Source organism: Pseudorca crassidens, chromosome 11, assembly GCF_039906515.1.
Source record: "Pseudorca crassidens isolate mPseCra1 chromosome 11, mPseCra1.hap1, whole genome shotgun sequence".
Lineage (NCBI taxonomy): Eukaryota > Metazoa > Chordata > Mammalia > Artiodactyla > Delphinidae > Pseudorca > Pseudorca crassidens.
Genome location: NC_090306.1, coordinates 5389922 through 5416726, shown reverse-complemented (window position 1 = coordinate 5416726; position 26805 = coordinate 5389922). Strand labels below are relative to the sequence as shown.

The following is a 26805-nucleotide window of genomic DNA, read 5'->3' as shown; positions in this document are numbered from 1 at the left end:
CATGGCGGGCTTGCTTCTGCCTTCTTTCACGAGGCTCGAGGTCTGTGAAGCCAGGGTCTGTGGAGGACTCCTGGGGCCTGGATCCTGCAGCCAGGAGGCCAAGGCGTGACCGACAGTCACCGTGGTCTCAGGGTGAGCCTGTGGGGCACATGCAGGGGAAAGGCTCAGAGGCTTCTGGACAGAGTTTCTCAGACTTGTCATTCACAAGGGACAGAGAAAGAGCAGATGAAAAGGAGACAAGGGTAACCTCAAAGGAGTTATTTTAACAAACGAATGCATCATACGGTAGGAATCATAATGTGAAGTTTTCCAAACGCCCCGTCTGTGTGTTATACAACGTGCAGGATTCCTCTTAGATCCTGCTCTCGGGGGACTTCCTTTATTAATGTTTTTAATGGGCGCTGAGATCTCCAGGAGGGAGACTCCCGGTAAGGAGAGGTTCGTAAGAACTATTTGTGGCTGTTTGGACCCCCCCACGGCGTATTGCATGGCTGACCGCGGTGTCCTTCCTGAGGCCGTCCTCTGCCCTGGCCTTCGTTGCCACAGGGTCTCACAGTCGAGCATCTCTTCCTGTGACTGCTCTTTCCTTGCCCTCTGAAGGCTCCTTCCCCTCCACGCCACCCACAGGAGGTGTTCGTTGCTAGAGTTTCCATTGTTCTTTCCGTGATGGTTCTTGGGTCTCTAGCTCCAACCCGGACCTGTTTTCAGAGCTCTAGACCACATATAACTGTTTACTAGACATCCCTACTTAATTGTCTCATGAAACCCTCCATCTCAACAACTTCTCCTCCCCCTCTCCTCTTGTGTCCCCCAGTTTAGCGAACTCTGCCACCACCCACCCACACGGCCAAGGACTTTGGGGGGTCATCCTCGGTTCCTCTTCCCTTCCCAACTGCAATTCCCCACCAGCTTCTTAACCGCGCCTCCTAAGCGTGTCTCGTTCTGCTTTCTTCCATGGCCATGGCAATCATCCTGGCCTCTGCTACCCTGATCTCTCACTTGAACCGCCACATCCACATGGCTTACAAGGCCATCTTCATGAACTTGTGCTACCTCTCAAGTCATCTTTCATCACTTTCTCTCCTACTTCATGCTCTGAACATTTGGGTCTCCTTTTATTCCCTGCAGTGACCATCCGCGCACTGTCTTTGGCTGTTGCACAAATAATTCCCTCTGCCTAGAACACACGCCTTCCCCTTCCACAGCTCTCTCTCACTTTCCCATGCTGCTTCTATCATCTTTCATCCTTCGGTTGGGTTACACAGCTTTTCCCCAGGGAAACCTTGCAGGTTAGGTTACCCATGATTCCCTAAATCTCTCCCTTTATAATACTCATTATACCATATTGGTGACACTTGTTTAAGTGTCCACTTTCCCAGCTTAATTACCTCATTAAACACATCAGATGTCTTTTATTTCTTATTTATTTTTTGGGTTTTGCCTTATCATTTTTAAAAATTGAAATATAGTTTATTTACAATATTGTGTTAGTTTCAGGTGTACAGCCAAGTGATTCAGCCATATATGTGTATATATTCTTTTTCAGTTTATTTTTCACTATACGTTACTATAAGATATTGAATATAGTTCCCTGTGTTATACAGTAAATCCTTATTGTTTATCTATTTTATGTATAATAGTTTGTATCTGTTAATCCCAAACTCCTAATTTATCCCTCCCGTCCCTTTTCCCTTTGGTAATCATAAGTTTGTTTTCTATGTCTGTGAGTCTGTTTCTGTTTTGTGTATAGATTCATTAGTATTATTTTTTAGATTCCACATATGTGATATCATATTTGTCTTTCTCTGACTTACATCACTTAGTATGATAATCTCTAGGTCCATCCATGTTGCTGCCAATGGCAATATTTCATTCTTTTTAAACACATCAGATGTCTTATTGGTCACACTTATTTTTTCCTTGAGACCATCCTCTAGGAACCCTCCATTATCCTGTTTAGACCGGAAGTGTTTGTTCACTAAACCTTCCATACAGCTATCAATCCCTGTTAGGTCCAACACTTCTTTTTCTGGTGGATTCTTTGCCAGATTCCATACTGTTTTCTCTATTGCTTTATTGGTTGGCGAAATTCATCCTCCAGGAACTTCATGAGGATGGAGGCATAGAAATATATCTTTTTTGAAAATTTGCATGTTTGAAAATGTCTTCATTCTGCCTTTGCACTCGTTGTATACTTTGGCTAGGTATAAAATCCTATGCTAAAAATCATTTGCCTTCTCAATACATTTCCCTGGAGTTTTCTATTGTAAAGGGCTGATGTTGAGAATTCTAATATCCTTTTGCTTATAATTTTTAGAGAATCTATCTTTGTCCTTCTGGACCTGGAAGCTGTTAGAATCCTTTTCTTTCTTCTTAGCGTTCTGAAATCTCAAGGTGATATGCTTTGGTGGAGATCTTTTCTTTCTTCATTTTGGTGAGTAGGTCCTTAAAATCAGAGAGTGCATGTCCTGGGACTTCCCTGGCGGTCCAGGGGTTAAGACTATGCACTTCCAATGCAGGGGGTGTGGGTTTGATCCGTAGCTGGGGAACTAAGATCCCACATGCCGTGTGGTGTGGCCAAAAAAATTAAAAAAAAAAAAAAGTGCATGTCCTTCACCTCTGGGACATTTTCTTATATTTCTCTTGTAGTTTCTTCCCCACCATTTTCTCTGTCTTCTCTCTCTGCGTAAATGTTGAAGTTCATAGACTGATTAATTTCCTTCTCTTTTCTTTCCTCTTGCCCATATATTTGTCTTTGGTTCTATTTTCTTTTTTCCCTAAGAGGTTATTGATTTTTAACTTCCTATCATTTTATTGGATTTATGTCAGATCCAGAGTTTCCCTGGTTCATTTTCTTCTCTGAATAAACTTTTTGCTCCTGTTGGTGTTGGGAAGTGGTGGTCACTTGGGCAATATGGTGGACAGAGAGATTAGGGTCTGCTGTTCCTTTAATAGTGCCTTGACTAATCCCTACCTCCTGCCTTTGCTGATACCTGGTGCCTGCAATTCCTGAGCCTGTCTGAGATTTTTCAGCATGAGTTGACTTGCTTTTCCCTTCTGTCTTCCACTGTAGGTACTTGGTATTCAGCCATCACAGCTTTGCTAACTCCTTCATTCACTGTTCATCTTCCAAGATGGTCATTAATATCTCTCATACTCTACTGTAGTCATGACTATTTTCTTTAACCTTGTGGTTTTATACATTTTAAAATTCATTCACTATCATTTTGGTAGCATTTCAGAAGTGGACAGGGATATACGCATGTGTTCAATTTTCCATGACTATTCTTTTTTTGTGTGTGGTATGCAGGCCTCTCACTGTTGTGGTCTCTCCCGTTGCGGAGCACAGGCTCCGGACGCGCAGGCTCAGCGGCCATGGCTCACGGGCCCAGCCGCTCCGTGGCATGTGGGATCCTCCAGGACCGGGGCATGAACCCGTGTCCCCTGCATCGGCAGGCGGACCCTCAACCACTGCGCCACCAGGGAAGCCCCATTTACTATTCTTTACTAAAGATGTGGCCGAGTTTTCTGATTCCTGGTACTTGGCAGAAAAGTCTTAATTTGAGTTCTGGTTGTAGACCTTCCCTTCCTCCTTCCCTCTCTCCCTCCCTTCTTTTCTTGTCTCTCTCTTCTTTATGTTTTTTCTTCATCCTGTCCTTCTGTCCCAACTCACAGACAGGGTCTCAGCCACTTCATACTATTTGGCTTCAGAATCTTCAGCCTCCATCTAGGCTTTTCTTAATTTCTTGTGATCACAGAATCGTTGCTTGCTCTCTTATCATGAAATATTTTATTTTACTGTTGATTCTGTGGATCTCAACTCATTCTTTAGATCCTCCTGTGATGATGAGGATGACAGTGATAAGGACGATATATTTATGGAGCTCTTGACACGTACCAAGCCCTAAATTAAGCATGTTACATAGATTATCTCCTTTAACTGACCCAATGGGCCAGTTAATATTTATTTTCTCATCTTATAGATAAGAAAACTAAAGCTTATGGAGTTTTCATAACTTGCCCAAGAAATTATAACTGGTGAGTTGTAAAACTAGGTTTTTAAAGAACAACTTCCTGACATCCAAGATCAGACTTTTACCCATACCACAATACTACAGGCTTCTTGATGGCAGTGGTATTGGACAAGGCACCGATCAAAACATTATTTTGAACCATGGGATTCCCACTACTTGCCTGAACACTTTCTAACGATAGAATGAGATGCCTAATGATTTCGTGAGTGCTCCTCTGGAAAGAGCTACGCAGGGGTTGGATGGCCTTGTGTGAGGATGTGTGTGTGGGGAGGATTCCTGCATTCGGATGGAACATGGACTTTACAATCCCTTTATTTTAGTTTGTTTTTTTACATTAATGATAGTTAACATTTATTGAGCAGTTACCTTGTTCCAAACATGGTTGCTATTAAATTGCCTTTATATACCTTATCTCATTGAATTGGTTCTAGGACCTATCTTTTAGCATCATCTTCATTTAGTAAGGAGGAAACTGAGGCTAAAGAGATTATCTGACACACCAGGGAGTGAAGAGCTGAGATTTCAATTTAGGATTATCGGGAACTGTAAGCTACAGACCAGAACAATCAGAGATTTCCCCTGAATGAGCGATAGCCACAGCAGGTTCGAACAGAGGGGCGGCTGGAGACTCACGTGGGAAGGAAGGGTGATCTTCTGCTTCCCATCCGCTCGGTTCCCCTTCTCTTTTTGGTTCTTGCTCTCATGAATTCCATGTGTCCATCCCAAGTCTCCTTCATGGAGACCTTGACCGTGAATTGTGGAGGAAAAGAAACCTGGGCCAGAGCCAGAAGACCTGGGTCCTTATGCCAGGCTTTGGGCTGCAAGCAACCCCTAGCCACTCTGAGTCTCAGCCCTGCCAGCTGTAAAATGGTAAAAACAACCTTAAGTTATAGGCACAGTCCCTTTAAACATTTCAGGTTTATGCTTCTGACTGTTCTGCTGTTAGTTCTCCTTCCACAGTCTCCTAGAAACTTCCTCTTAGACCGATCAGCAGAACTGGGACCTCACTCCTTATCCTCATTTCATTCTCTGTGTATTGTGTAACAGTGGGAGGAATGAAAAGATCGTACCTTCAGGCATTTAATTAATCTTAGCATTTAATATTAAAAATAATAATAGCTAGCATCTATTGAATGCTTACTATGTCCAGATATTGTGCTGAGGATGGTATAAACACTGTTTCACTTCATCCTCATACCAATCCCAAGAGGCTGGGCCATTATTGTCTTGTTCTCATTCTAGACCAAAAATGTCCTGAATGTGGTTGACTTAGTCTACTCAGGCTGCCATAACTAATACCATAGACTGGGGGGCTTAAACAACAGAAATGTGTTTTCTCGCAGTTCTGGAGGCTGGAAAATCCAAGGTAAGGACTGGCAGGGTTTGGTTTCTAGTGGGGGCCTTCTTCCTGGCTTTCAGATGACTGTGACCTCACACGGTGGAGAGAGATTGCTGTCTCTTCCTTTTCTTACAAGGCGAACAATCCTTTGGGTTAGGACCCACCTTTATCACCCCATTTAACCATAAGTACTTCCTAAAAGCCCTGTCTTCACATATGGTCACACTGGGGCTCTGAGTTTCAACATATGAATTTGGGGGGATACGATTCACCCCATAGCAATGGTGGACAACGTTTAGCTTGGCTTTAATGGACATACGCTATTCATGTTATTAACACATGAAAATGTCTGAGGTGGGAAGATGGCATCTTTCTCCTACTTTCTAAACACCCTCCCTTCCCCATGAAGAGGGTGGACAGATCACCCGTTAGAAAATAGGACAGGAAGGGCCAACACTCCTGTTGCTTATCAAACAGCAGGAAGAATTAAAAGTTTCTTCGGGTTTGAAGAAACTTGGTCCTTTGCCGGATGACCCTTTTATTATCCCGACAAAGGACCTCCTGGGACTGTCTTTAAGAGAAAAGTAGTCTCCTTAGTGTTCCTCTCTCTGTCCTTAGATGAGAGATGGCTCCAGGATCATAACTTAGTTGTTTTTCTCCTTTCTGGCTGAAGAACTAACCCTCTCCTCCAGAGGCTCTTGGTGACGGATCCCTTTCTTTTCCAGGAAGCTAAAGAAATTATTTCGGAAGCTGAAAGGTGAGGCAGAGCCTGGACAAGCTGACTCCGCCTGTTCAAAGCACCCAGAGCAGTGGGGTCTAGACTACAGCCTGGAACCGCACACTGGACTGACGCCAGAGTACATGGAAATGAGTAAGAGCCCATGGGCTTTCCTTCCACTGGGGGTGCGTTCAGATGAGGGGGTCAGGGGGAGGGTTAGGAAAATAACTGAGGCAGCCTCTGCTCCTTCCCGGGCTTCCTGGCGACACGGTGTCGCCTTCAGTGCCACGTGGAAGTTGAGGAGGGTGTGGGCAGAAGGAGCCCTGGTCTGCGAACCGGCAGCATCTCATCACCAACTTGATCCTCAAAGGGTCCCTTCTTCTTTGGGGGCCACCTGTCTTCATCTGTCAAATGACAGGTGTCGTCTCTCGGTTCCTTCCCGTGGTTTCTACCATGAGAGGCAAATTGGGAAGTCTGATATTTAAGAATGGAATTTCCGCTAAGAACGAGGAAAGTAGTCCTCTGACCCTTGGGACAAGGACATATAAACCTTGACGAGGAGAATGTAGGAGAGTTCCTCACTGATCAGGCGGGGCTGGGGAAAATGTCATCTTTCCTCTAAAAATGGCGGGGATGTTTTGGGTAGGGGGTGAGAGGAAGATTTCTAGTTATAGTCTCTGACTGTTCTTGGATGAGGCCCTAAGAGTAGGAGCGCGTGCAGCGCAGGCCAACAGAACACGGTCATTTCAGACGTGGTTCGGAAGCCACGTGTTCTCCATCGTGAGCAGTGTCCCAGCTCGGACCAGCTGCCTGCAAACACCTGTCTTATTATTGCTTATTAATAACCCTGAGCTTTCACTGGGGTGAATATTTGAGTAGCCTGTTTCCAAGACTTGGAACTAATGAATTAAAAACATAGGACCGAGAGGGCAGACATATCATGTAAACATTGACTCAATCTAGAGTGAATGGAGAAACATGAGTCAGATCCAACGAAAGAATCACTCAGGACTTCATATCATTGGGCCCTCATTGTGTTTGCATAATGACTCCTGCCTTCTTTGGTTAATTCCTTTTAACAGGGGCTACTAACGCCTCTGTGTACCAGGTACCTCACTTGTTATTTCTAATGGATACGTATCCTCTGTCTTCATAAGAGAGAGAGTGTGTGTGTGTCTGTGTGTGTGTGTGTGTGTGTGTGTGTGTGTGTGTGTGTGTTAAGGGTAGAGGGATGGACAAGGTCTAGATGAGATGGTCAACAAAGTTCTGTTCGAGTTCTGGGGTCTCTACAATTCCAGGCAAAGCCTGAGCTTTGTCATCTGAATAAACGCCCCAGAGAAGAAACATTCATTATGTCTGCCTCAAGAACAATAGACAAAGAGAATATCAAGACACAGTTTGTGTAAACACACAGCTCTCTGATGCTTTTTGCCTCTCGCTAAGGGCTACCTGTCATCCCTCTCCAACACTGAGCCCTATATTTACGCAGAGATGACCGCTCAGATTTCAGATGTCATTCTGCGCCTGCCATCCTCTCAGAAAGAGATCGATGCCAGATTGAGGCTTCCATTCGGGAAGGGGCTTACGCTAGAACCCCCATAGCTCTGTCTTTCAAACTCCACCCTCCATTTCCAGCCCCTCCCCCCAACCACGCAGTTATTTGTGTAGGTGTTAATGCCTGTCTGCCTGTCTGTACAGAGAGCTGGCTATTTCAAAGCTCCCTGTCTTGAGTGATTAAGAGCAGAGACCCTTGAGCCATACTCCCTGGGTTCAAATCCTGGCTCTATCACCAACTAGCTAGATGGCTTTGGGTAAATGGCTAACCGTAACCCTAGTCCTAAGCCTAACTTCATGGGATTGTTGTATCAATATATAATGAATTGGGCTTCCCTGGTGGCGCAGTGGTTGAGAGTCCACCTGCTGATGCGGGGGACACAGGTTCGTGCCCCGGTCCGGGAAGATCCCACATGCCGCGGAGCGGCAGGGCCCATGAGCCATGGCCACTGAGCCTGCGCGTCCGGAGCCTGTGCTCCGCAACGGGGGAGGCCACAACAGTGAGAGGCCCGCGTACCGCAAAAAAAAAATATATATATATATATATATATATAATGACTTAATGTCTGTGAAGTGCGTAGAAGAGTGTGTAGCACAAACAAAAGCTGTGTCAAGTGTTGCTGTTTCTCCTAATGGTCTTGAGGCCCCAGGAAGGCAGGGTATAGGAAAACATGTTGTACTTCGTCAGCCACTGTCACTAAACAGTCATGCACTGTGCCATGTTCAGACTCGGTCACTTACCAAGTCATGAGAAGACAGGAAAAACAAGAAGTAGAAGACTTGGTGATTTTTGGAAGAAGTTCACCCCAAGATTGTAGAGAGTAAAATTCATTCCATAGATTAAACAAACAAGCAAACTACTTACAGGTTAAGAGGGAACAAAACAACCATAAAACAAAAAGTTTGAAAACAGAAGGAAGCATGTCTCCCAGAACTTTCCTTTTTCAAGCCCAACTTTTGGTAGCATTTTGGTGTCATATCTTAGGCCCCTTTTGTTATTTTTAAATAACACATATTTTATTTTATTTATTTTTTAAATAAAAATGTTCCTATTTCTTTATTTATTTTAACATCTTTATTGGAGTATAATTGCTTTACAAGGGTGTGTTAGCTTCTGCTTTATAACAAAGTGAATCAGCTATACATATACATATATCCCCATATCTCCTCCCTCTTGCGTCTCCCTCCCACCCTCCCTATCCCACCCCTCTAGGTGGTCACAGAGCACCGAGCTGATCTCCCTGTGCTATGCGGCTGCTTCCCACTAGCTATCGGTTTTACATTTGGTAGTGGTATGTCCATGCCACTCTCTCACTTCGTCCCAGCTTACCCTTCCTCCCCCTCTCCATGTCCTCAAGTCCATTCTCTAGTAGGTCTGCGTCTTTATTCCTGTCCTGCCCCTAGGTTCTTCATGACCTTTTTTTTTCTTAGATTCCATATATATGTGTTAGCATACGGTATTTGTTTTTCTCTTTCTGACTTACTTCACTCTGTATGACAGTCTCTAGGTCCATCCACCTCACTACAAATAACTCAATTTCGTTTCTTTTTATGGCTAAGTAATATTCCACTGTATATATGAGCCACATCTTCTTTATCCATTCATCTGTCAATGGACGCTTAGGTTGCTTCCATGTCCTATTGTAAGTAGAGCTGCAATGAACATTGTGGTACATGACTCTTTTTGAATTATGGTTTTCTCAGGGTATATGCCCAGTGGTGGGATTGCTGGGTCATATGGTAGTTCTATTTTTACTTTTCTAAGGAACCTCCATACTGTTCTCCACAGTGGCTGTATCAATTTACATTCCCACCAACAGTGCAGGAGGGTTCCCTTTTCTCCACACCGTCTCCAGCGTGTATTGTTTGTAGATTTTTTGATGATGGCCATTCTGACTGGTGTGAGGTGATATCTCATTGTAGTTTTGATTTGCATTTCTGTAATGATTAGTGATGTTGAGCATTCTTTCATGTGTTTGTTGGCAGTCTGTATATCTTCTTTGGAGAAATGTCTGTTTAGGTCTTCTGCTCATTTTTGGATTGGGTTGTTTGTTTTTCCGGTATTGAGCTGCATGAGTTGCTTGTAAATTTTGGAGATTAATCCTTTGTCAGTTGCTTCATTTGCAAATATTTTCTCCCATTCTGAGGGTCATCTTTTCTTCTTGTTTATGGTTTCATTTGCTGTGCAAAAGCTTTTAAGTTTCATTAGGTCCCGTTTGTTTATTTTTGTTTTTATTTCCATTTCTCTAGGAGGTGGGTCAAAAAGGATCTTGCTGTGATTTATGTCATAGAGTCTTCTGCCTATGTTTTCCTCTAAGAGTAACACATATGTTAAACATTTAAATATTTTAAATATTTATGAGTTAAAAAATAAAGTTGTGATCATATGCACACATTTCTCTTTTTTCAGTTAGCCTTATATGAATAAATATTTCCAAATTGTCATATAATATTTAAAGCAAAGAGCTGCATAATAAATCAACCCTCTAATAAATGGATCATAGTTTATTTACCTTTCTTCCAAGGAAGTGAATTGGAGGCTCAGTTTCCAGTTTTTCCCCTATTTTCACAAATCCAGTGTATATTATTTTCATGCATGTAATCTTTTCCGCATTTGTAATTACTTCCTCAAGATATACTCCCCCAGATGTGATGGCTACATCTAAAGGATGGCCATTGTATGGTTCTTGATTTGTTTTACCAAATTGCTTTCTGAAAGGACTAGACCAATTCCCTTCGCCATAGACCATGTACGAAATACTCTTCCGATGGGTACGAGTTATTTATTACCCTGAAGTCAAGTGGTAATGAAAGAATGGTCAGTGTGCTTTCAGCTTGAGATTCCCAGCCCCCATGCCCACCTCATTCCACCTGTTGACGTGCATATTCCAGACTCATCCTTTAAGAGTTAGCTTTTCACAGTGCTTCCTCGGTGAAGTCTTCCTAAGCCCATTCCTGCTGAGAGGAATCATTAACTGTTTGCTTTTCTGTCCCAGTGTTGCATTTGGTGCACACACTGATGGTGTATCCTACAGAATTATGGTAATAGCCATTCTTTTGCAGACCCGTCTAAAGAGCAGTGAGTGACGCCCATGACTTTTCATGTCCCCCAGAGCCCAGCACATTCCCTGGCACGTGACAGGCACTCGACATGTCTGATAAACAAAGACGAGTGAGGGAATGAATGCCTTTATTTATTAATGAGGGCAGGTTTCTTAACAGAGGTAAGTTTTTAATAATTTTAAGTGGAAGGGTCGTTTTCAAAGCAGGGCTTGGTTGATGGTGGGTCAAGGATGTTCTAAAGAGGTTTCCAGGGCTTCCCTGGTGGCGCAGTGGTTGAGAGTCCGCCTGCTGAGGCAGGGGACACGGGTTCGTGCCCTGGTCTGGGAAGATCCCACATGCCGCGGAGCAGCTGGTCCCGTGAGCCATGGCCGCTGAGCCTGCGCTCCGCAACGGGAGAGGCCACAGCAGTGAGAGGCCCGCGTATCACCAAAAAAAAAAAAAAAAAGAGGTTTCCAGCTCCAGGTAGGAGATTGGTCTTGATCCACAAGGTCCCTTCTGATTCTGAGGGTCCACTTATTAATAATCTGAGTAAGGGAGAGCATTCCAAGGCAGAGGACTGGCAAGTCCAAAGAGTCTCATGGCCGTGAGTAGCTGTTGGCAAAGCAAACGATGCTTTGGGGTAGGGAGGGGACAGAGAAAGGCCAGGGGTTGCCGGGGAACTCTAGGGGAGGCCTGAGAAGTTTGCATTTTGCATCAGGCCGCAGGGAGCAGGGGTAGGACCTTGGTCGGTGCCGTGACGATGCATGAGCTCTGTTTCTCTTGAGGAAAATGGGCAGCTAGTGCGGGAGGGGAACGGAGAGGGAATGAGGAAGCACGGGTGGACACATTCACTTGTTCATATTCATTCTTTCATTCATGAATCATTTATAAGGCACCCAGAGGGAAGAACAAGTTTAGAGACCAGGACAGTCTCTCCAACAATTCAGGTTGATATTGATTCAGCCTTGTCTGCGGGGATGAAGCCTGGACCACACATGGGCTTTCCATGCTGGGTTCCACAGAAACTCACAGAACCCTTTAGGCCATTTTGCTAAGTTACCAATCATTTTAGAGACATGACTATTTTATTTTGTATTTTCTGTAAGCGCAAGGACAGTGTTCCTTTTTTTCAAAAACATTTATTTATGTTTTTATTTAGGCTGCTCCGGGTCTTAGTTGCAGAATGTGGGATCTTCATTTGTGGCGTGCAAACTCTTAGTTGCAGCACGCATGCAGGATCTAGTTCCCTGACCAGGGATCGAACCCGGGCCCCCTGCATTAGCAGCATGGAGTCTTACCCACTGGACTGCCAGGGAGGTCCCAGGACAATGTTTCTGAGTTAGATGTCTTTCATCCCTAATATCTCTGGATTATCCTCTTCACCCTTTCAGGGAGTATTTGATCCCATGTACGATCAAAGACTAGGCCGCAGAATAAACTTTACCAAACGATGACTTCATCTAGCAGTGTAGGCTAAGTGTGGTTAAGGGTGGGCTGGCTCTGGGGTCAACTGCCGGGCTTCCTGTCCTACAATGGCTTGAGGCTTCAGGTCAGCCAGGCCAGATTACCTCACCTGAAAAGTGGCATCTTCTGATGAAAATAGCACCTACCTTGTAGGATGCTTCTGAAAACCAGGAGATGAATCTGGAGTAGTTAAAACACTTGGTCTGGATACTCTCTCAGTGACAGTCAGCTGCCGCTGTTAGTGTCAGGTGTCTGGTTTCTTTCTCTTTAATCTAGGAATTGACTAAAAACAGTCTGAAGCCCCTGCATGTAGTGAGCCCTGGAGGTTCCTCCCATCCCATCAGGCAGTAGGATCAGATCAGACAGTAATGTTTAAAGACTGAGGGTACGAGATTCCAAGACAGTTCTAAGAATCACACTCAGAAGCCTGAGATATAAACATTCCAAGATACTTGTCCCTCCAGAGAACACAAAGGTCTTAGGGCTCTGCTTGTCAAGTCTGGCGTCTCAGATGGGCTTTTTTGTCATCTGTTTATCTCAAACCCACAAATGTTTGTTCCTCTAGTCATCCAAGAAATAATCACTATTGTCTTCCTGACTCCGGAATGGAATTCAATTTATCCCTCTTAGAGCCTCCTCTGGTTTCCTAAATGCAGCCCAAGCTTTGAGGCCCTCAGGCCATTCATGTGGGCGAGGAGATGAATTTCTTCTTGTCATTGACATTGTCATCATAGGGGGTCTCATTTTTCTCAGTCATGAGCTTACAGTCCTGTCAAACCCCGAATAGAAAAGGAGGTGCACTGGTGGTTGCACATTTCCTTATTTATTAGGAGTAAAGGTCAGATTGTTATTTTGAAGGGGCAAGAGCTGTCAGTCTCCCCTGCTCTCTGGATATGCCCACCAAGACATGTAAGAATAACCTTGCGGATGGAAACGCATGGGCAGGTTCCCCCCAGAGACCAGGGCATCTGCACCCTTGCAGCTGCACCCAAGTTGTCTCACCAAGTTGCAAATTTGAACTTCAGCATTCGGGAGACGCATCCGTGAACTGGCGTAGACCCTCACTTCTCTTCCGTGACTCCTTTCTGACTTTGCAGCACATCTAGCTGGGGAGAGGCCTGCTCCGGAAGATCCAGACTCTATTTACCTCACTGGCTTTGCCTTGTCGACTGAAAAAAACATTGCACCACCTAAGAGTTGAGAATTACGTCTTATTCGGCAGGTACGCGGAGGACTTCTAAGCCTGGGAGACTTTGGCAAAAAACAAGAAAACAAACAAAAAACAAGTAGTTGGAGCATCAAAAGATTACTGTTAATTAAGGAAAAAGCAGACATCTCAAGTTAAAGAATTTAGCACTTTGCTCAGGACTGTACAGGAAGAGGCAGGAGTCTGGGCTCACTGAAATCATTCCTTTGATATGCACCTCAGCTATCTGGGGCCAGTATCCTGGTTTCTTTCCCCATCCTGAATCCCCTCAGGGTGCACAGTATGGGGACTGCAGTGGCTGATGGCTTGATGGCCCCAGCATCCTTTGTTTACTGATATGACAGGGTGGCTTTCTTGGTCTACAGTCTCTAGGAAGAATTTTGGATTTCCATGTAAGTCCTCCCCCTTCCTCCTTTGAATGACTGCAAATGCATCCTAACTGCTTCTTTCTCCACTCCCTCTTTGCCTTTTCCTTCCCAGCTTTTAAAAGAGCTTTTCTAAAAGGCAATCCAGAACGTATTATCTTTTCTACTTAGAATCCTTCAACATTGGTTACTGACGTCCTTTCAGATGAAGTTCAGACCCGCTAGGCGGCGCAGCATCTGAGGACACCCACGTGTGCACGTCTGGTGGGTCTAAACCGGCCTGTGTTGGCCTGTTTGCTGCTGCAAGTTCTTGGTGAGCTGTTCAGGCTCAAACACATCTCCTAGAATCGTTGTTCAGTTCTCCCATCCTCGGTTCTTCTCTTCTCCTGTACCTGCTTTGGCACAGGAGGAAATGGCCGTGCTCTGGGGCAGACACTGAGTCTCACTCCTGTCTGGCTGCAACCCTCAGCCCTGCTCCTGGAACATAGTAAGGGCTCAATAAACTATTTCTTGAAGGAATGTTCCTCCCACTCCCTTTCCTTCCGTGGCAGAGAAACTGAGGCCTCCTTGCTCTTTATCCCGTGGTATCTGGGCCGGCCTCCCATTTCGTGGTGGTCATATTTATTATTATTATTATTATTTTGGCCACGCTGCACGGCATGTGGGATCTTAGTTCCTGACCAGAGTTGAACCCGCGCCCCCTGCAGTGGAAGTGCAGAGTATTAACTACTGGACCACCAGAGAAGTCCTTTTTATTATTTTTTATATGCAGCAATTTTCATCTCCCAAGACCAAAGCGAGACACGTTTATCATGAGAGTTTCCCTCCAAGAAAAGTCACTTCTGGTTTTCATTTGCTCCTTGGCCTTCAGGGATCCAGTCACTGATCCCGGTGGAAGTGGGCAGAGGGCAGGGTTCTCCCCCAGACTTGGACTGAAACTCAGCCCAGTTTCACGTCCTGGCTCCTGCAGCGCCCCTCCCCTCCACGCCGGGGGCAATACTGTGTCAGGCCCCGAGCAGGCACTCGGGGCACAGAGGCAACAAGGGGGGCCGGGCCCTCCAGGACCTCGGGGCTAGAGGCAGAGAGTGATGGGCCAGCGGTTACAGGAAAGGGCCTCCTTGTCACAGAACAAATGCAGCCCCCTCTGCTTGCTTCGGAGAGGCTGGGGGTCTCTGGCTCCCTTGTGCCTTAGCAGAGGTGTGTGACCGAGGACTGTCCGTCCTCCTCTGCCCCCAGCCCGTGACTGCCCACTCACCGAGCTTCCTTGGGTTCTCCAGAAAGTGCCGACAGAGGCAGGACAGACTCTGCACTGGAGCAAGACTCTTGTCTCCCAGCTGCCACCTCAGGCTTGTTTTCTTAAATTTATTTATTTATTTGTTTTTGGGCTGTGTTGGGTCTTCATCTCTGCGCGAGGGCTTTCTCCAGTTGCGGCGAGCGGGGGCCACTCTTCATTGCGGTGCACAGGCCTCTCACTACCGCGACCTCTCTCGTTGCGGAGCACAGGCTCCAGACGTGCAGGCTCAGCAATTGTGGCTGATGGGCCCAGTCGCCCTGCGGCATGTGGGATCCTCCCAGACCAGGGCACGAACCCGCGTCCCCTGCACTGGCAGGCAGACTCCCAACCACTGCGCCACCAGGGAAGCCCCCTCAGGCTTGTTCTGAGACTTCAGATGAGGTCAGGAAGAGACTGCATCTCGGGGAAAACACTTCTCAGCCCGTCGGCTCAGAGACTTGGTTCCGTGACTCTTTTCCGGGTTCTCCACCACATTTATGGTCTCACCACCCTCCAGGCCCCTGGCTCAGAAGCCAAGACATCACTGTTCCTTCGCTGCTGTCTGCACACCTCCCCTCCGGCAGGGCTGGTCTTCCTCTGGGGTGTTTCTGGAAGTCGCTCCTTCCTGTTCCTTCGCTGCTGTCTGCACACCTCCCCTCTGGCAGGGCTGGTCTTCCTCTGGGGTGTTTCTGGAAGTCGCTCCTTCCTGTTCCTTCGCTGCTGTCTGCACACCTTCCCTCCGGCAGGGCTGGTCTTCCTCTGGGGTGTTTCTGGAAGTCGCTCCTTCCTGTTCCTTCAGCCTCTTCGCCTCCCGCCCTGGTGCTTTCCCCGCCACGCCCTCACAGCCGCCAGCATCCGCCTGCAGCCTTCTGATTCTTCTGCTCCGGTGGTGTTGGTCTTACCATCCACTGTTCAGAAGCCTCTAGCGTCCCCACATCCTGAGCAAGGCCCTGGTGAGGCAGCTTTTCAGTTATTCGCCCTGAGATTCTTTTATGCGTCCTGAGTGCCGCCACAGTGAGCCCCCCAACTGCTCCTCACCCACAGCCCACACGTCCCCGTTTCTGCCTGGCCGTGTCTGTGCCCCTTGCCCTGGCACTCCCTGTGTCTTCTCACCCCCGTGGACAAAACCGGCTCTGTGGCAGCTCCTCCTCAAAGGGTCCCTTCCCTCCCCTCCCCTCGCCCCTCCCCCCTTCCACAGTATTTTAGCGCCCCTCCCTCACAGGGTTTCAGACAAGCCGCCTCCCAAGACAGCCATGCCCCACTGGAAGCTAATTTCAGGGCCTTGCATGGGCCCGGAAAACATTGGAGAAGTCTGCAAAGGGGTGACTGAATAAACGAGGGTATCCTTTATCTAGCTTTGCCGTATCCGGGCTGAAACAATCTTAAATTCTAGTAGTGCTGGCGTCAACTCTCATAACAGGCTGATCATCCCGTGAGTGGATTGTGGAGGGTGGCGGTTATCCTTCTTTCTCTTTCTCGCCGCCGCCTCCTTCCACGCCCCCTGTGCCCCTCCCCTTCGCGGCTGCCTTCTCCCCTCCCCCACCCCAGGCCTATTATGAGCTCCTTTCCGGGGGCTAAGCCAGGGAAACAGGAGAAGGAGTAACGTGAGCCCCTCCACGTCCATGCTGCTCACAGGTAGCGCGCTGCGAAAGAGCTTGGTGGGAGAGAAGACAGAAGCCCAGACGTCAGAACCTTGCTGGAGCAATAGTTTCTGCATCCCCCTGGATACCTAAGGCTTGGCAACGGCAATCACACCATGACTTCCCATTTCTCTGCACCCCTGTCTTCAGAGCCCCTTGGATCTTCAGATGATCCCTGTAGGGTAAAGGGAGCAGTATCTCTCCTTCCCGCCTTCCCAGGGCTTCAGGGGTCTTGGATGTGAATCTGGCTCTGCCTGTATCCAGCAGGGTGACTTTGGACACGTCGCAACATCTTTCTGGACCTCGTTTCCTCCTCAGTATCATAGGGAGTTAGACCAGATGATGAGTTTTTCCTTGCCGAGGTGCAACCCCCTGGCTTGTGGTCTTAACCAGTTGTGTAATGTGTCACCAGTAATGTGCTGCTACCACTGCTAATATATTTCAAAAAGCATAAGGTAAAACAGGGTCAGTGTCACCCTCACCTGCCCACACTTCTAGATTAGTTTTGAGTGCGAGAGCAGGGAGGTGTCTGCAGGGACAAGACCTCACTACCCCAGCAGAAGCAAGTGGTGCGCAGAATCGTCATTCATCGAGTGTCTTGATAAGAATTAAGACTTTCAAGCCAGGTCACCCCCAGGGTCCCTAACCTGGGCCAGATCGCCTCCAGGGTCCCTTTCCTGGACTTAGGTAACCCCCAGGGTCCCTTACCTGGGCCAGATTACCCCCAGGGCCCCTTCCAGTGCTGACATCCTAGTTCATGCATACCAGCTCGACAGTGCATCTCAAAACCAAGAGGCCCAGGGTGTGACACAAGTTGCTTCAGGTCACCCCGAAGACCCATCAGTGGAACTGAGACTAGAGTCTTTTGCAGACCATTCCACAGGAGAATCCCATCAGGACCAGTAGGAACTTGGACTTCAGTGGAGGCATGGGGCAGAGGGAGGCTTCCTCTTTCTGTCCCAACGGGATAGACCTCCCCAGGCCCAGAAAGGCCCTTGTCTTGGGCTTTAACAAAAATGAGAGCAGTGAAACCGAAGCTGCCCACTCCCTCTGGTGTGCCTGACACGGTGATCCCTGGCCCTGCTCTCAGCTGTCAGCTTCCTTCCCCGTGACCCCCAGGACCACCCATGCTGACAGGAAGTGCACTGAGCCCACTGGGGCCTGTCGGTTGTAACAGTGAGGCAGGTCATCGGAAGAGGGAGGGGGCAGGGAGAGATGTATTATATTTACGTTCTTCTAAATTGAGCTGGAACTGGGGCGCAGCAGGCCTGGGGGGAGGGGCCACGAGGCGAAGGGGAGGCTGGGAGTCGGCCTGAGGTGGGGGCGGTGGTGGTGGGGAGCCCCATATGGGCAGGATGGGTGGTGGGGCTGGGCTGGCCGCAGACAAAGAGAAACCCAAGAGGGAGAGGGAGGGATTAGGCTGCAAAAACCTGGGAGGGGAGCGGTCAGCTTTTGAGGGAATCTCCAATGTCAAACCCTTTTCCTGAAGAGCTTACTAAGGACTTCAAGGGTAATCCCCCTTCCCTGGCTCCGAGCGGAGGGAAGAATGCTGGCCCAGGAGCAGCCATGACATTAATCATCACTGTCGCCCACCTCAGAGCGGGCTTCAAGCTCCTTCGCCACAGACCCCTCACAGCCCAGTTGCGGAGTTTTCCTCAAGGCCTGACGAGAGGAATTTCTTTAGTTGCTTTAAGAGCTGCGAGCTAAGGCCTCCGGACACTCACAGCCTTTGACTTCTACAGAGTGGAATTTGGCATAAAAACGTAGGCCGGAATTTAATCCTCTAAGAGGAGTTTGGTGACTAGTCCCAAAAGACTCTCTTGGTAAAGTTTTATCACCATTTTATCAAATAAATAAGTGATGCAACTGAGGGCCAACAACTTAGCTTCCTGTTATTCACTAAATTGTGATGGGAGCTTCTTGTTGTGTCTTATTCGCAACACCTGACCACAGGGCCTGGCATACAGTAGGTGCTCAATAAAAGCTTGAAGGTGAAGGAAGAAGAATAAAGAATGAAAGAGGTGATCCTTTAGTGAGGACCTTGAAGACAAAGTGATAATTAGATACTACAGATATCACCATTTTCAAAGCTCTCCAGACACCCTGATGTATTGATATAGCTGGGACAGTCTGTCTCCTCCCCCTCCCCCCAGGGGCCAAGGTTCCTTATTTTGAGGTGCTTTTAATTAAGGGATGCTATCCCGCTAAGGGCAGGTCTCGTCCAGCAATACAAATGGATGGACTTGTAAAATCATCTGGGTAGGTCAGGCAAAATCCCCCTTGTAATAGTCAACTCCTAGTATGATAATGCTTTGTAACAATTCTCCCAAAGTCTCAGTGACTTGCAAATGAGCGAGAGAGTAAAGAACAACAGAAAGAGCTGGCTGCAGGCACCACTGAGTAGCCTAGAAATGGCCGAGTAAACGTGGTCACCTATTAAATAAAGAGTCGAAGAGACTGAGGCTCCAGAGAGAGTGATGACAGGTGACACCCAAGATTCCTTCCGGCTCTCATATTCTTTAGTCGTGGACAGTAGGGACCACCCTGGGTAATTTCCAAGTTTCCAAAAGAGACTGATGTAGAAAACCAGTCCCAAGGCTGCCTTAGCTGTAAGTGATGAAACTTTCCAGAATGTCTGTACAGCATCAGTGCTGAAGCCTCTGTATTCTGTCACACGACTCCAAATGTGTGCGTTACAAAGGCAATGGCTCAAAGCACCAGGAAATTCCTTTCCCTGAGCCATCCTGTTTATACAAACTGAGTCATCCCACTGGATAATCAGGCACCTGCCGTCTTCTCCAAATGCCATTTAAATGCAGTTCAGGCAGCATCTAGGGTCTCGTTATGGTATTTCTGGGGAGGAGGGTGAGTTGCAGGTCAAGTCTCTCCTTTTCTTTTGACGCACACGTTGCTTGTCATTGTCTGTGCTAGGAGCCCCTTTCCCCATGAAGACTTAAGAGAAAAGGCAAGAGTGTACTTAGATACCATGCCTGGAAGGCTCCTGACGTAGAGGAGATGCCCAGTCAGTGCTCGAGGAAGGCCTGAGTGAGTGAATGATTTGAGGCAGTATTTTAGGTTAAAATACTGAGAACTCTCGCTTTATCCCATTTCTCTTGTTGCTCTGTCAGCCAGGAAGCTCAGAGTGAACTTTGTTGCTCAACCACAGCCCCGTTGTGGGTCCTTAGAGTTTGCATATTTGTGTCTCCCTCGTTTCTCTGTTCTTTATTTCCTTTTTTTCTAAAACACCATAAACTTACTTATGTGTTCCTTTCATTGGCTTTGCCCCAGCCCTTTGGGAAGAGGTAAGGGCAAACAAAGGTCCTCAGGGATTTGTTGCTCGGGAACTTCTCTTCAGGCTTGACTATTTCCATTGCTTTTCCACCTCACTGACTGCATTACCCCAGCCCAGATGGGTAGATGGGAGGATGGATGGATGGATGGATGAGAGGAAGGACGCGTGGGTAACTGGCCCTCGCATCCCATTTTGCAGGTGGAGAAAGTAAACAGGAGTGAGTAAGCCAGGCCATTCATTTGTTCACTCAGTAAACACTGGCTGGGAATTCACCAGGTGGTTCTCTGAAAATCAGAAACGAATCAGTAGAGCTCACAAACTCGATTCTCTCTACTTTTAAGAAACTGATGTCAGATTTTTGAGGTGCCACGAATGCAGGGCAGACAGGAGCGATGGCACAGAAAACGTCAGGTTCAGCTGCAGTGTGCCCCTGCAGAAGACACATGTACGTGAATGAAGACACCCTGGGGAGGTAAAACACCTGTGCAGATTGGTGGGGATGCTGGCATCAATAAAAGCTCATTCTCTGACAAAAAGATATCAGATCAGAGAAGATCCCATAAAGGAAACCTAAGATGCGTGGGAGTAACTAGGCAGGGGGAAGGGATGCTGTTGCCTTAGGGTTGCATATTTACATTTTGGTGGGGTGAAAGGACCTTGCACTCGGTTGGCATCAGAAACTATGTTTGTTCCGGAGCTTCACTGATTTCTAGGTGTGTGGCCCTGAGAAGATTATTTCACCTCTCTGAAGCTGTTTTCTCACTTGTACAATGGAGATAATAATCCTTGACACTGAAGATTACTTTATGAACCAGAGAGCATGCTGCCTGCACATGGTAGGTGTTTAGGAATTGTTGGTTGAAGCTTCATGACCTCTGAGGGTTTGGAGTTTTGCTCAGAGGAGATAGAAGAGGAGCAAAGGGCACATTTTTCCAGAAGACCATAGTCTCCAGGCCTTCTAGCTCCCTGTGGCTGAGAACCATGTTCTTCTGCCTTTTTCTGTGGCCATGAGCGGGGTTCATGTCTGAAAACTCCCACGACCCTAAGCTCTGTTCCCAAGGCAGCGAAGAGGGCTGCTTATGCACTGGTGTCTATCCTACTATCAACCTAAAATAGCTGTTATAAAAAGACTCTGAGTTCTTGAGTAGTGGGACTCTCAGAAAGTCGTCGTTCCTCCCTCCTTCAGCTGAAGGAGTTAATATTTCACAGTTCACATGGGAGTGAGGAAAGGTGGGGACCCAGTCTCCCTTAATCACAAGGAAATGGAGAAAATGTGGCTTGCTGATCTGTCCTGGTGCTGTGATGACTTGTAGGCAGTAAATTCTTAATACTCAAGCCGTGACTTCAAGGCGAGTCTTTCCTGTTATGACTTCCAGGGTTTCTGAATTGAATCTGATCCATTATATAACCCCCAGGTGACCCTATGCAGATCGAAAGGGGATTCCACTTACTGTCTTTATTTCCTGAGTAGTCTGTGAGTTTGGATGAGTGACTGGCAGGAAAGATGTTAATGACCAAACATCCAGCAAACCTTCAGATGCCTCTTTGAATTGTTCTTCAAGTGAAGCCCAGTGGTCGTGAGTCCCTGCAGCCTCCACAGGCCCGCTGGTGAGAGTGAGTTACTCCTGCCCTGGTACTCACTGCAGTCTCTTGATGCTGCCCTTAGAGGTCTAACTCCAACACACAGCCAGGATTTGCTTACATGTCCATCTTCTCCACTGCATCCTGTGAGCCCTTGGAAGGATGACACAGTAATTATTCATCTTTGTTTCCTAGCAACGAGCATGGTGCTCAGTGTCTAGGATGTGCTCAATAGATGCTTGTTGGAGGAATGAGTGAATGAGTGAATGAATGAATAAGTGGTGAATGATGGACATTGAGAACCTTCTTATACTTCTGTAAAGACTGCTACTATTTTCCTAGGTGATAGAGGTCCATGCCAAGCAATCAGCTCACGTGCCTTCTTCTTGTTACCTCTTCCTGTTTACGTGGTCCATCAACACTTGCAATTCTCTTTACACCAGACACTCACTGCTGTGCACAGTGTCTTCCCTTGCCCTTAGGAGAAGGGCATCACTGGGCACAGCCTGGAAATACAGGCTGATGAAATAGACAGCGATGACCTTCCCGTGGTGTTTTTAGCTACGTGTTTATATTAATGGGCTGTTTCTAGCTGAATCTTTTCAGTAACTGCCTCCCGAGTGAAGAGACAAACTCACGCCAACATGTTTCTGAGTCCTTCCCTTGCGTTGCTTATTAGCGGTTCATGACAGGGAGGGTTCTTAAGCCCCCAGCTTTTAATCCCCTTAAGCCAGGGGTCCCCAACCCCCGGGCCACAGACCGGCATCAGTCCGTGGCCTGTTAGGAACCGGGCCACACAGCTGGACGTGGGCGGAGGGCAAGTGAGCGAAGCTTCATCTGTATTTGCAGCTGCTCCCCATCGCTTGCATTACCGCCTGAGCTCCACCTCCTGTCAGATCAGCGGCAGCATTAGATTCTCATAGGAGCGCGGACCCTACTGTGAACTGCGCATGCGAGGGATCTAGGCTGTGTGCTCCTTATGAGAATCTAAAGCCTGATGATCTGAGGGGGAGCTGAGGCAGTGATGCTAGGGCTGGGGAGTGGCTGCAAATACAGATTATCATTAGCTGAGAGGTTTGACCGCACAGAGACCATAATAAATCAGTTGCTTGCAGACTCCTATCAAAACCCTGTCAGTGAGTGGCAAGTGAAAACAAGCTCAGGGCTCCCACTGATTCTGCATTATGGTGAGTTGTATAATTATTTCCTTATATATTACAATGTAATAATAATAGAAATAAAGTGCACAATAAAGGTAACGCACTTGAATCATCCCAAAACCACCCCCCACCCCTGTCCGTGGAAGAAGTGTCTCCCAAGAAGCCAGTCCCTGGTGCCGAAAATGTTGGGCACTGCTGCCTTAAGCAGACTATATTATAAAATTTCTAAATTTACTAAATTATAGAAAGTTTAAAAAAAAAAAGCTATAGTTATTTTCATTAGAATTAGACTTTCCTAACTGATTGGTTTTACAACCAACTTTCTTCGAACCCTTCTGTGGGCGTGACAGCGCTGAGAAGTGCTGTGTGGACTTGTTAGAACCTCACGGCCCCCTCTCCCTCCCCATCACTAAGCACAGTGATTTCCATTCACAAATTATTATTTTTTTTTTTTTTGCGGTACGCGGGCCTGTCACTGTTGCGGCCTCTCCCGTTGCAGAGCACAGGCTCCGGACGCGCAGGCTCAGCGGCCATGGCTCATGGGCCCAGCCGCTCCGCGGCACATGGGATCTTCGCGGACCGGGACACGAACCCGTGTCCCCTGCATCGGCAGGCGGACTCTCAACCACTGCGCCACCAGGGAAACCCCATTCACACATTTTAGCTGTCTGCCTCTTCTCGTGTGTGTTTGTGTTTACAGCTGGTGACAATAAGTTTGTGTTTATGAAACCAGATAACCTCTAAACATCTGCTATGGGACAGGTGCCACACAAAATTGTGGGACCTCGGAAAAGAGTCAAAAATGTCCGTGAGGGCTTCCCTGGTGGCACAGTGGTTGAGAGTCCGCCTGCCGATGCAGGGGATGCGAGTTCGTGCCCCGGTCCGGGAAGATCCCACATGCCGCGGAGCGGCTGGGCCCGTGAGCCATGGCCGCTGAGCCTGCGCGTCCGGAGCCTGTGCTCCGCAACGGGAGAGGCCACAACAGTGAGAGGCCCGCGTACCAAAAAAAAAAAAAAAAAAAAAATGTCCGTGGTTTCAAGGGGGTTGCTGTCCAGGGAGCAAGTCAAATAAACAAGTAGAGGGACACATGCAAGGCATTATGGGAGTGAGGAGGGGAGGTGCCCGTGGCTCCCAGTTCTGCCTGGGGTAGGGGTGAGCAGTGGGGTAGGGGAGAGCCTTCATAGAGAAGGTTAAGTTTGAGTGGAACCTGAAACATAAATGGTAAATCCATCCAGCAGGCAAGAAGAGAAGGAAATTGACATTGGCATGGTGTGGACAAAGGCTCAGGAGTATGGGAAACTTGATGAATTTGGGGAAGTCCAAATGGTTTTGAAATGGTTGGAAAGCAGGCCGACTTGATCTCCAAACACCCCAGCTCAGTATCAGCCCTGAGCACAGGGGCTGGGGAGGGAGCACATGGCGTCTGGGAAAATAAGTTAGGGTCAGATCACAAAGGGCCTTGAGTGCCACACCAGGGATCTGGCCGTTATCGTGTGTGACGGGAAGGTAGATATATTTACCGAAGAATTTAAATAACTGAATAACAAATTGTGTTCCCTCAAGAGCTTTTCCACCAATCCTGGCCAGTCCACTCTATCCCACCTGATATATTATTTTCTTCTTTAAGCAGATTGTCCTGGAATGTCCTTTCTGGATGCCATCTTGTTGAGTGTAATCCACTCCTCTTTGTTATTTTAACCTAAGCCCACGTAATCAAGGCCAGGATCTTAATTGCCTCTGGCATCAGGCAGCACGGGGCTGATAGTTGCATATTTTAAAAGGAGCCTGGCTGGCTGGGGATTGAGAAGAGAAAACCCAGTGGGGTTTGTGCCTATGAGGGTTTCCAGTCTGCATGCTTTCAGCTCGGCATTTCTGGGGCACTTTACAGCAGGCTTTGTAAAGATTTAGCTGAAAATCAACTTATGAATTCCTCCCTCACTGGCTTGGCCAGGTTTAATCTGTTATGGGTCGAGCCAAGCTGGCTTGTATTATGCAGCACCGTGAGGATTTCCGGCCTTGTTCTTAGCCTCTTGGAGCCTGGCTGTTTTTAGAAGCCAGGCTTGGTGTTGGTAAGGCTGATATCATTGTGTCCTCTGAAGTGACCTCGGAAGGACGCCCATCTGATACGGCATTTAGACCTTTGACCAAAAAAAGCACGTCTTGGAGTTGACATTTGTACGCCAGAGGTTTATGGTTTTATGTTTTTTTCTCCCCAAGATGAAACAAAGCTTCCTCTTTGTTTCTGCCTCTTTGGGTTGATTCCTGGAAATAGGCAGTGTACCCCGTCCAGGCAGGCAACACCTGCAGCAATGGGACATCTTCAGAGGGTGGTTTCTCTTGGCCCAGGATACCCTATAGTAACATCAGAAGAGGCACAGGACTGTGGCCATCACTGGCCTTTGCTGAGTCCACGCTCTTAAGGTTGTCTGGTGCTGAACACATAGACGTGCCTGGAAGAGGAAAGAGAAGAGACATGTTATGGGGCTTCCCCGGTGGCGCAGTGGTTGAGAGTCCGCCTGCCGATGCAGGGGACGTGGGTTCGTGCCCCGGTCCGGGAGGATCCCACGTGCCGCAGAGCGGCTGGGCCCGTGAGCCATGGCCGCTGAGCCTGCGCGTCCGGAGCCTGTGCTCCGCAACGGGAGAGGCCACAACAGTGAGAGGCCCGCGTACCGCAAAACAAACAAACAAAAAAGAGACATGTTATGATGTTGGGATCACTTATGGGCACTGTTAGCGTCGAGTCACCACTGGAAGTTGTGTGCACAGAGAGGGACCCTGTGATGGAGAGGTTGTGAAGGTGAAGAAGCAAACCCTCAGGGCAGCCTCAGAGGAGAGGGTTCATATCTGCCTTTGGAACTCACGTGAAGGGAAGCTGAGGAAGTGGAGAGTCCCGTTTTTCCCTGCGATCCTGGAAGGACATTGGATTTCTGAGTGCCGTTTGCGTGAGTGTGGAGAGGGCATGCCGTATCTGGTTGTAGTCACTCGGAGGTAACTTGCCTCTTCCCTGCCCCAGCAGTCCCCTTGCTAAGTCCTCGTGGGGGCTTTGGAGAGTTTAAACAGTTCTGCTGGAGGAAGTCGCTTATAAGAAGAACATTTGCTCTGTAGACCTGAGCTCTTCAGAATCAAGAAGACCAACTTGGAACTCCAGCACTAGAGGTATGTTCACCCATATACTTAAATACAGACATGCATTTTACAGGTTTCACAAAACTAGTCTAACACCTGTTTTGCTTTCCTTGTTCATTCCATCCCCCTCCACCCCGATTGCCCTCACCCCACCCCTGACTCAGCAAAGCCTCCTTTAAGAGACGCGATAGACCCTGCGTTTTGAACTGGCTCCCACACTTGTTTGGGAAGAGTTCTTCTCCCCTTCGGCCAGCTAGCTAGCCAGGCGGTCATTCCAAGGACCCGGCCTTGACAAGTCTGTGCCTTCTGATACATCTTGCCACCCACTGGCAGCTGCTGGTCTCGTAGGGCCTGCCTAGAATCCACTGGGCATCCAGGACCGTGGCTGTGATAGGACTGAGTCAGCAGGAGCCTTCACCCTCAACCCTGGGCCAACTCAGAAGCGGCGGTGCTGGGTGAAGTTCTGTGCACGCTCTGTGTCTTGAACTTTCTGCTGTGGTTAAGCGTATCCCTCTGTGAACACTTTTTATTTCATTTCATTTCAAATTTATTTTAAGTTTGGATCCTGGTCTTTCATTCTTTACTTGGATATCCTAGAATCTTGACATTTGTCCAAGAGAATAAGAATTACAGCATCACAGCAAATCAGACCTGAAGGGAATTTAAACCGGTCTCTTCAACTTAAAGATGAGGTTGCTGAAGCCCAATGAAACAGAGAGAATTGCCCAGGGACGCAGGGCTAGTGAGAAACATATCCGGGGCTCGAAGTCAGGCCTCCTGACTCTCCTGCGGGGTTTGCACCTTAAACGTGTGTCTAAGGGGTCCCTATGCAGGATACATTGCAGCCATCTGCACTCCAGTAAGAGTAACAGTACACGTAACAGGTAACGTTATTGAGCAGTTATTAAATGGCAGACACCGTTTTGAGCACTTTATGTATGCAAAATCATTTTGTCAACCTATTTGGTGGGTACTGTTATTATCCTCTATAACTGGAGTGACTAAGATGC

At 47.7% G+C, this 26805-nt stretch overlaps 1 protein-coding gene across 2 annotated transcripts in view; it reads left to right on the top strand.

Annotated features, from left to right (window-relative positions):
• ANO2 (anoctamin 2) overlaps positions 1 to 26805 on the top strand; it is a 338080-nt gene that overhangs the window by 293764 nt on the left and 17511 nt on the right. For both annotated transcript variants that reach the window (XR_010932208.1, XM_067695483.1), the window contains exon 20: positions 6099 to 6244. Coding sequence is in view for 1 of the 2 variants with exons in the window: in XM_067695483.1 (XP_067551584.1) it covers positions 6099 to 6244 (146 nt within the window). In the remaining variant the exon portion in view is untranslated. The remainder of the gene's footprint in view (positions 1 to 6098; positions 6245 to 26805) is intronic.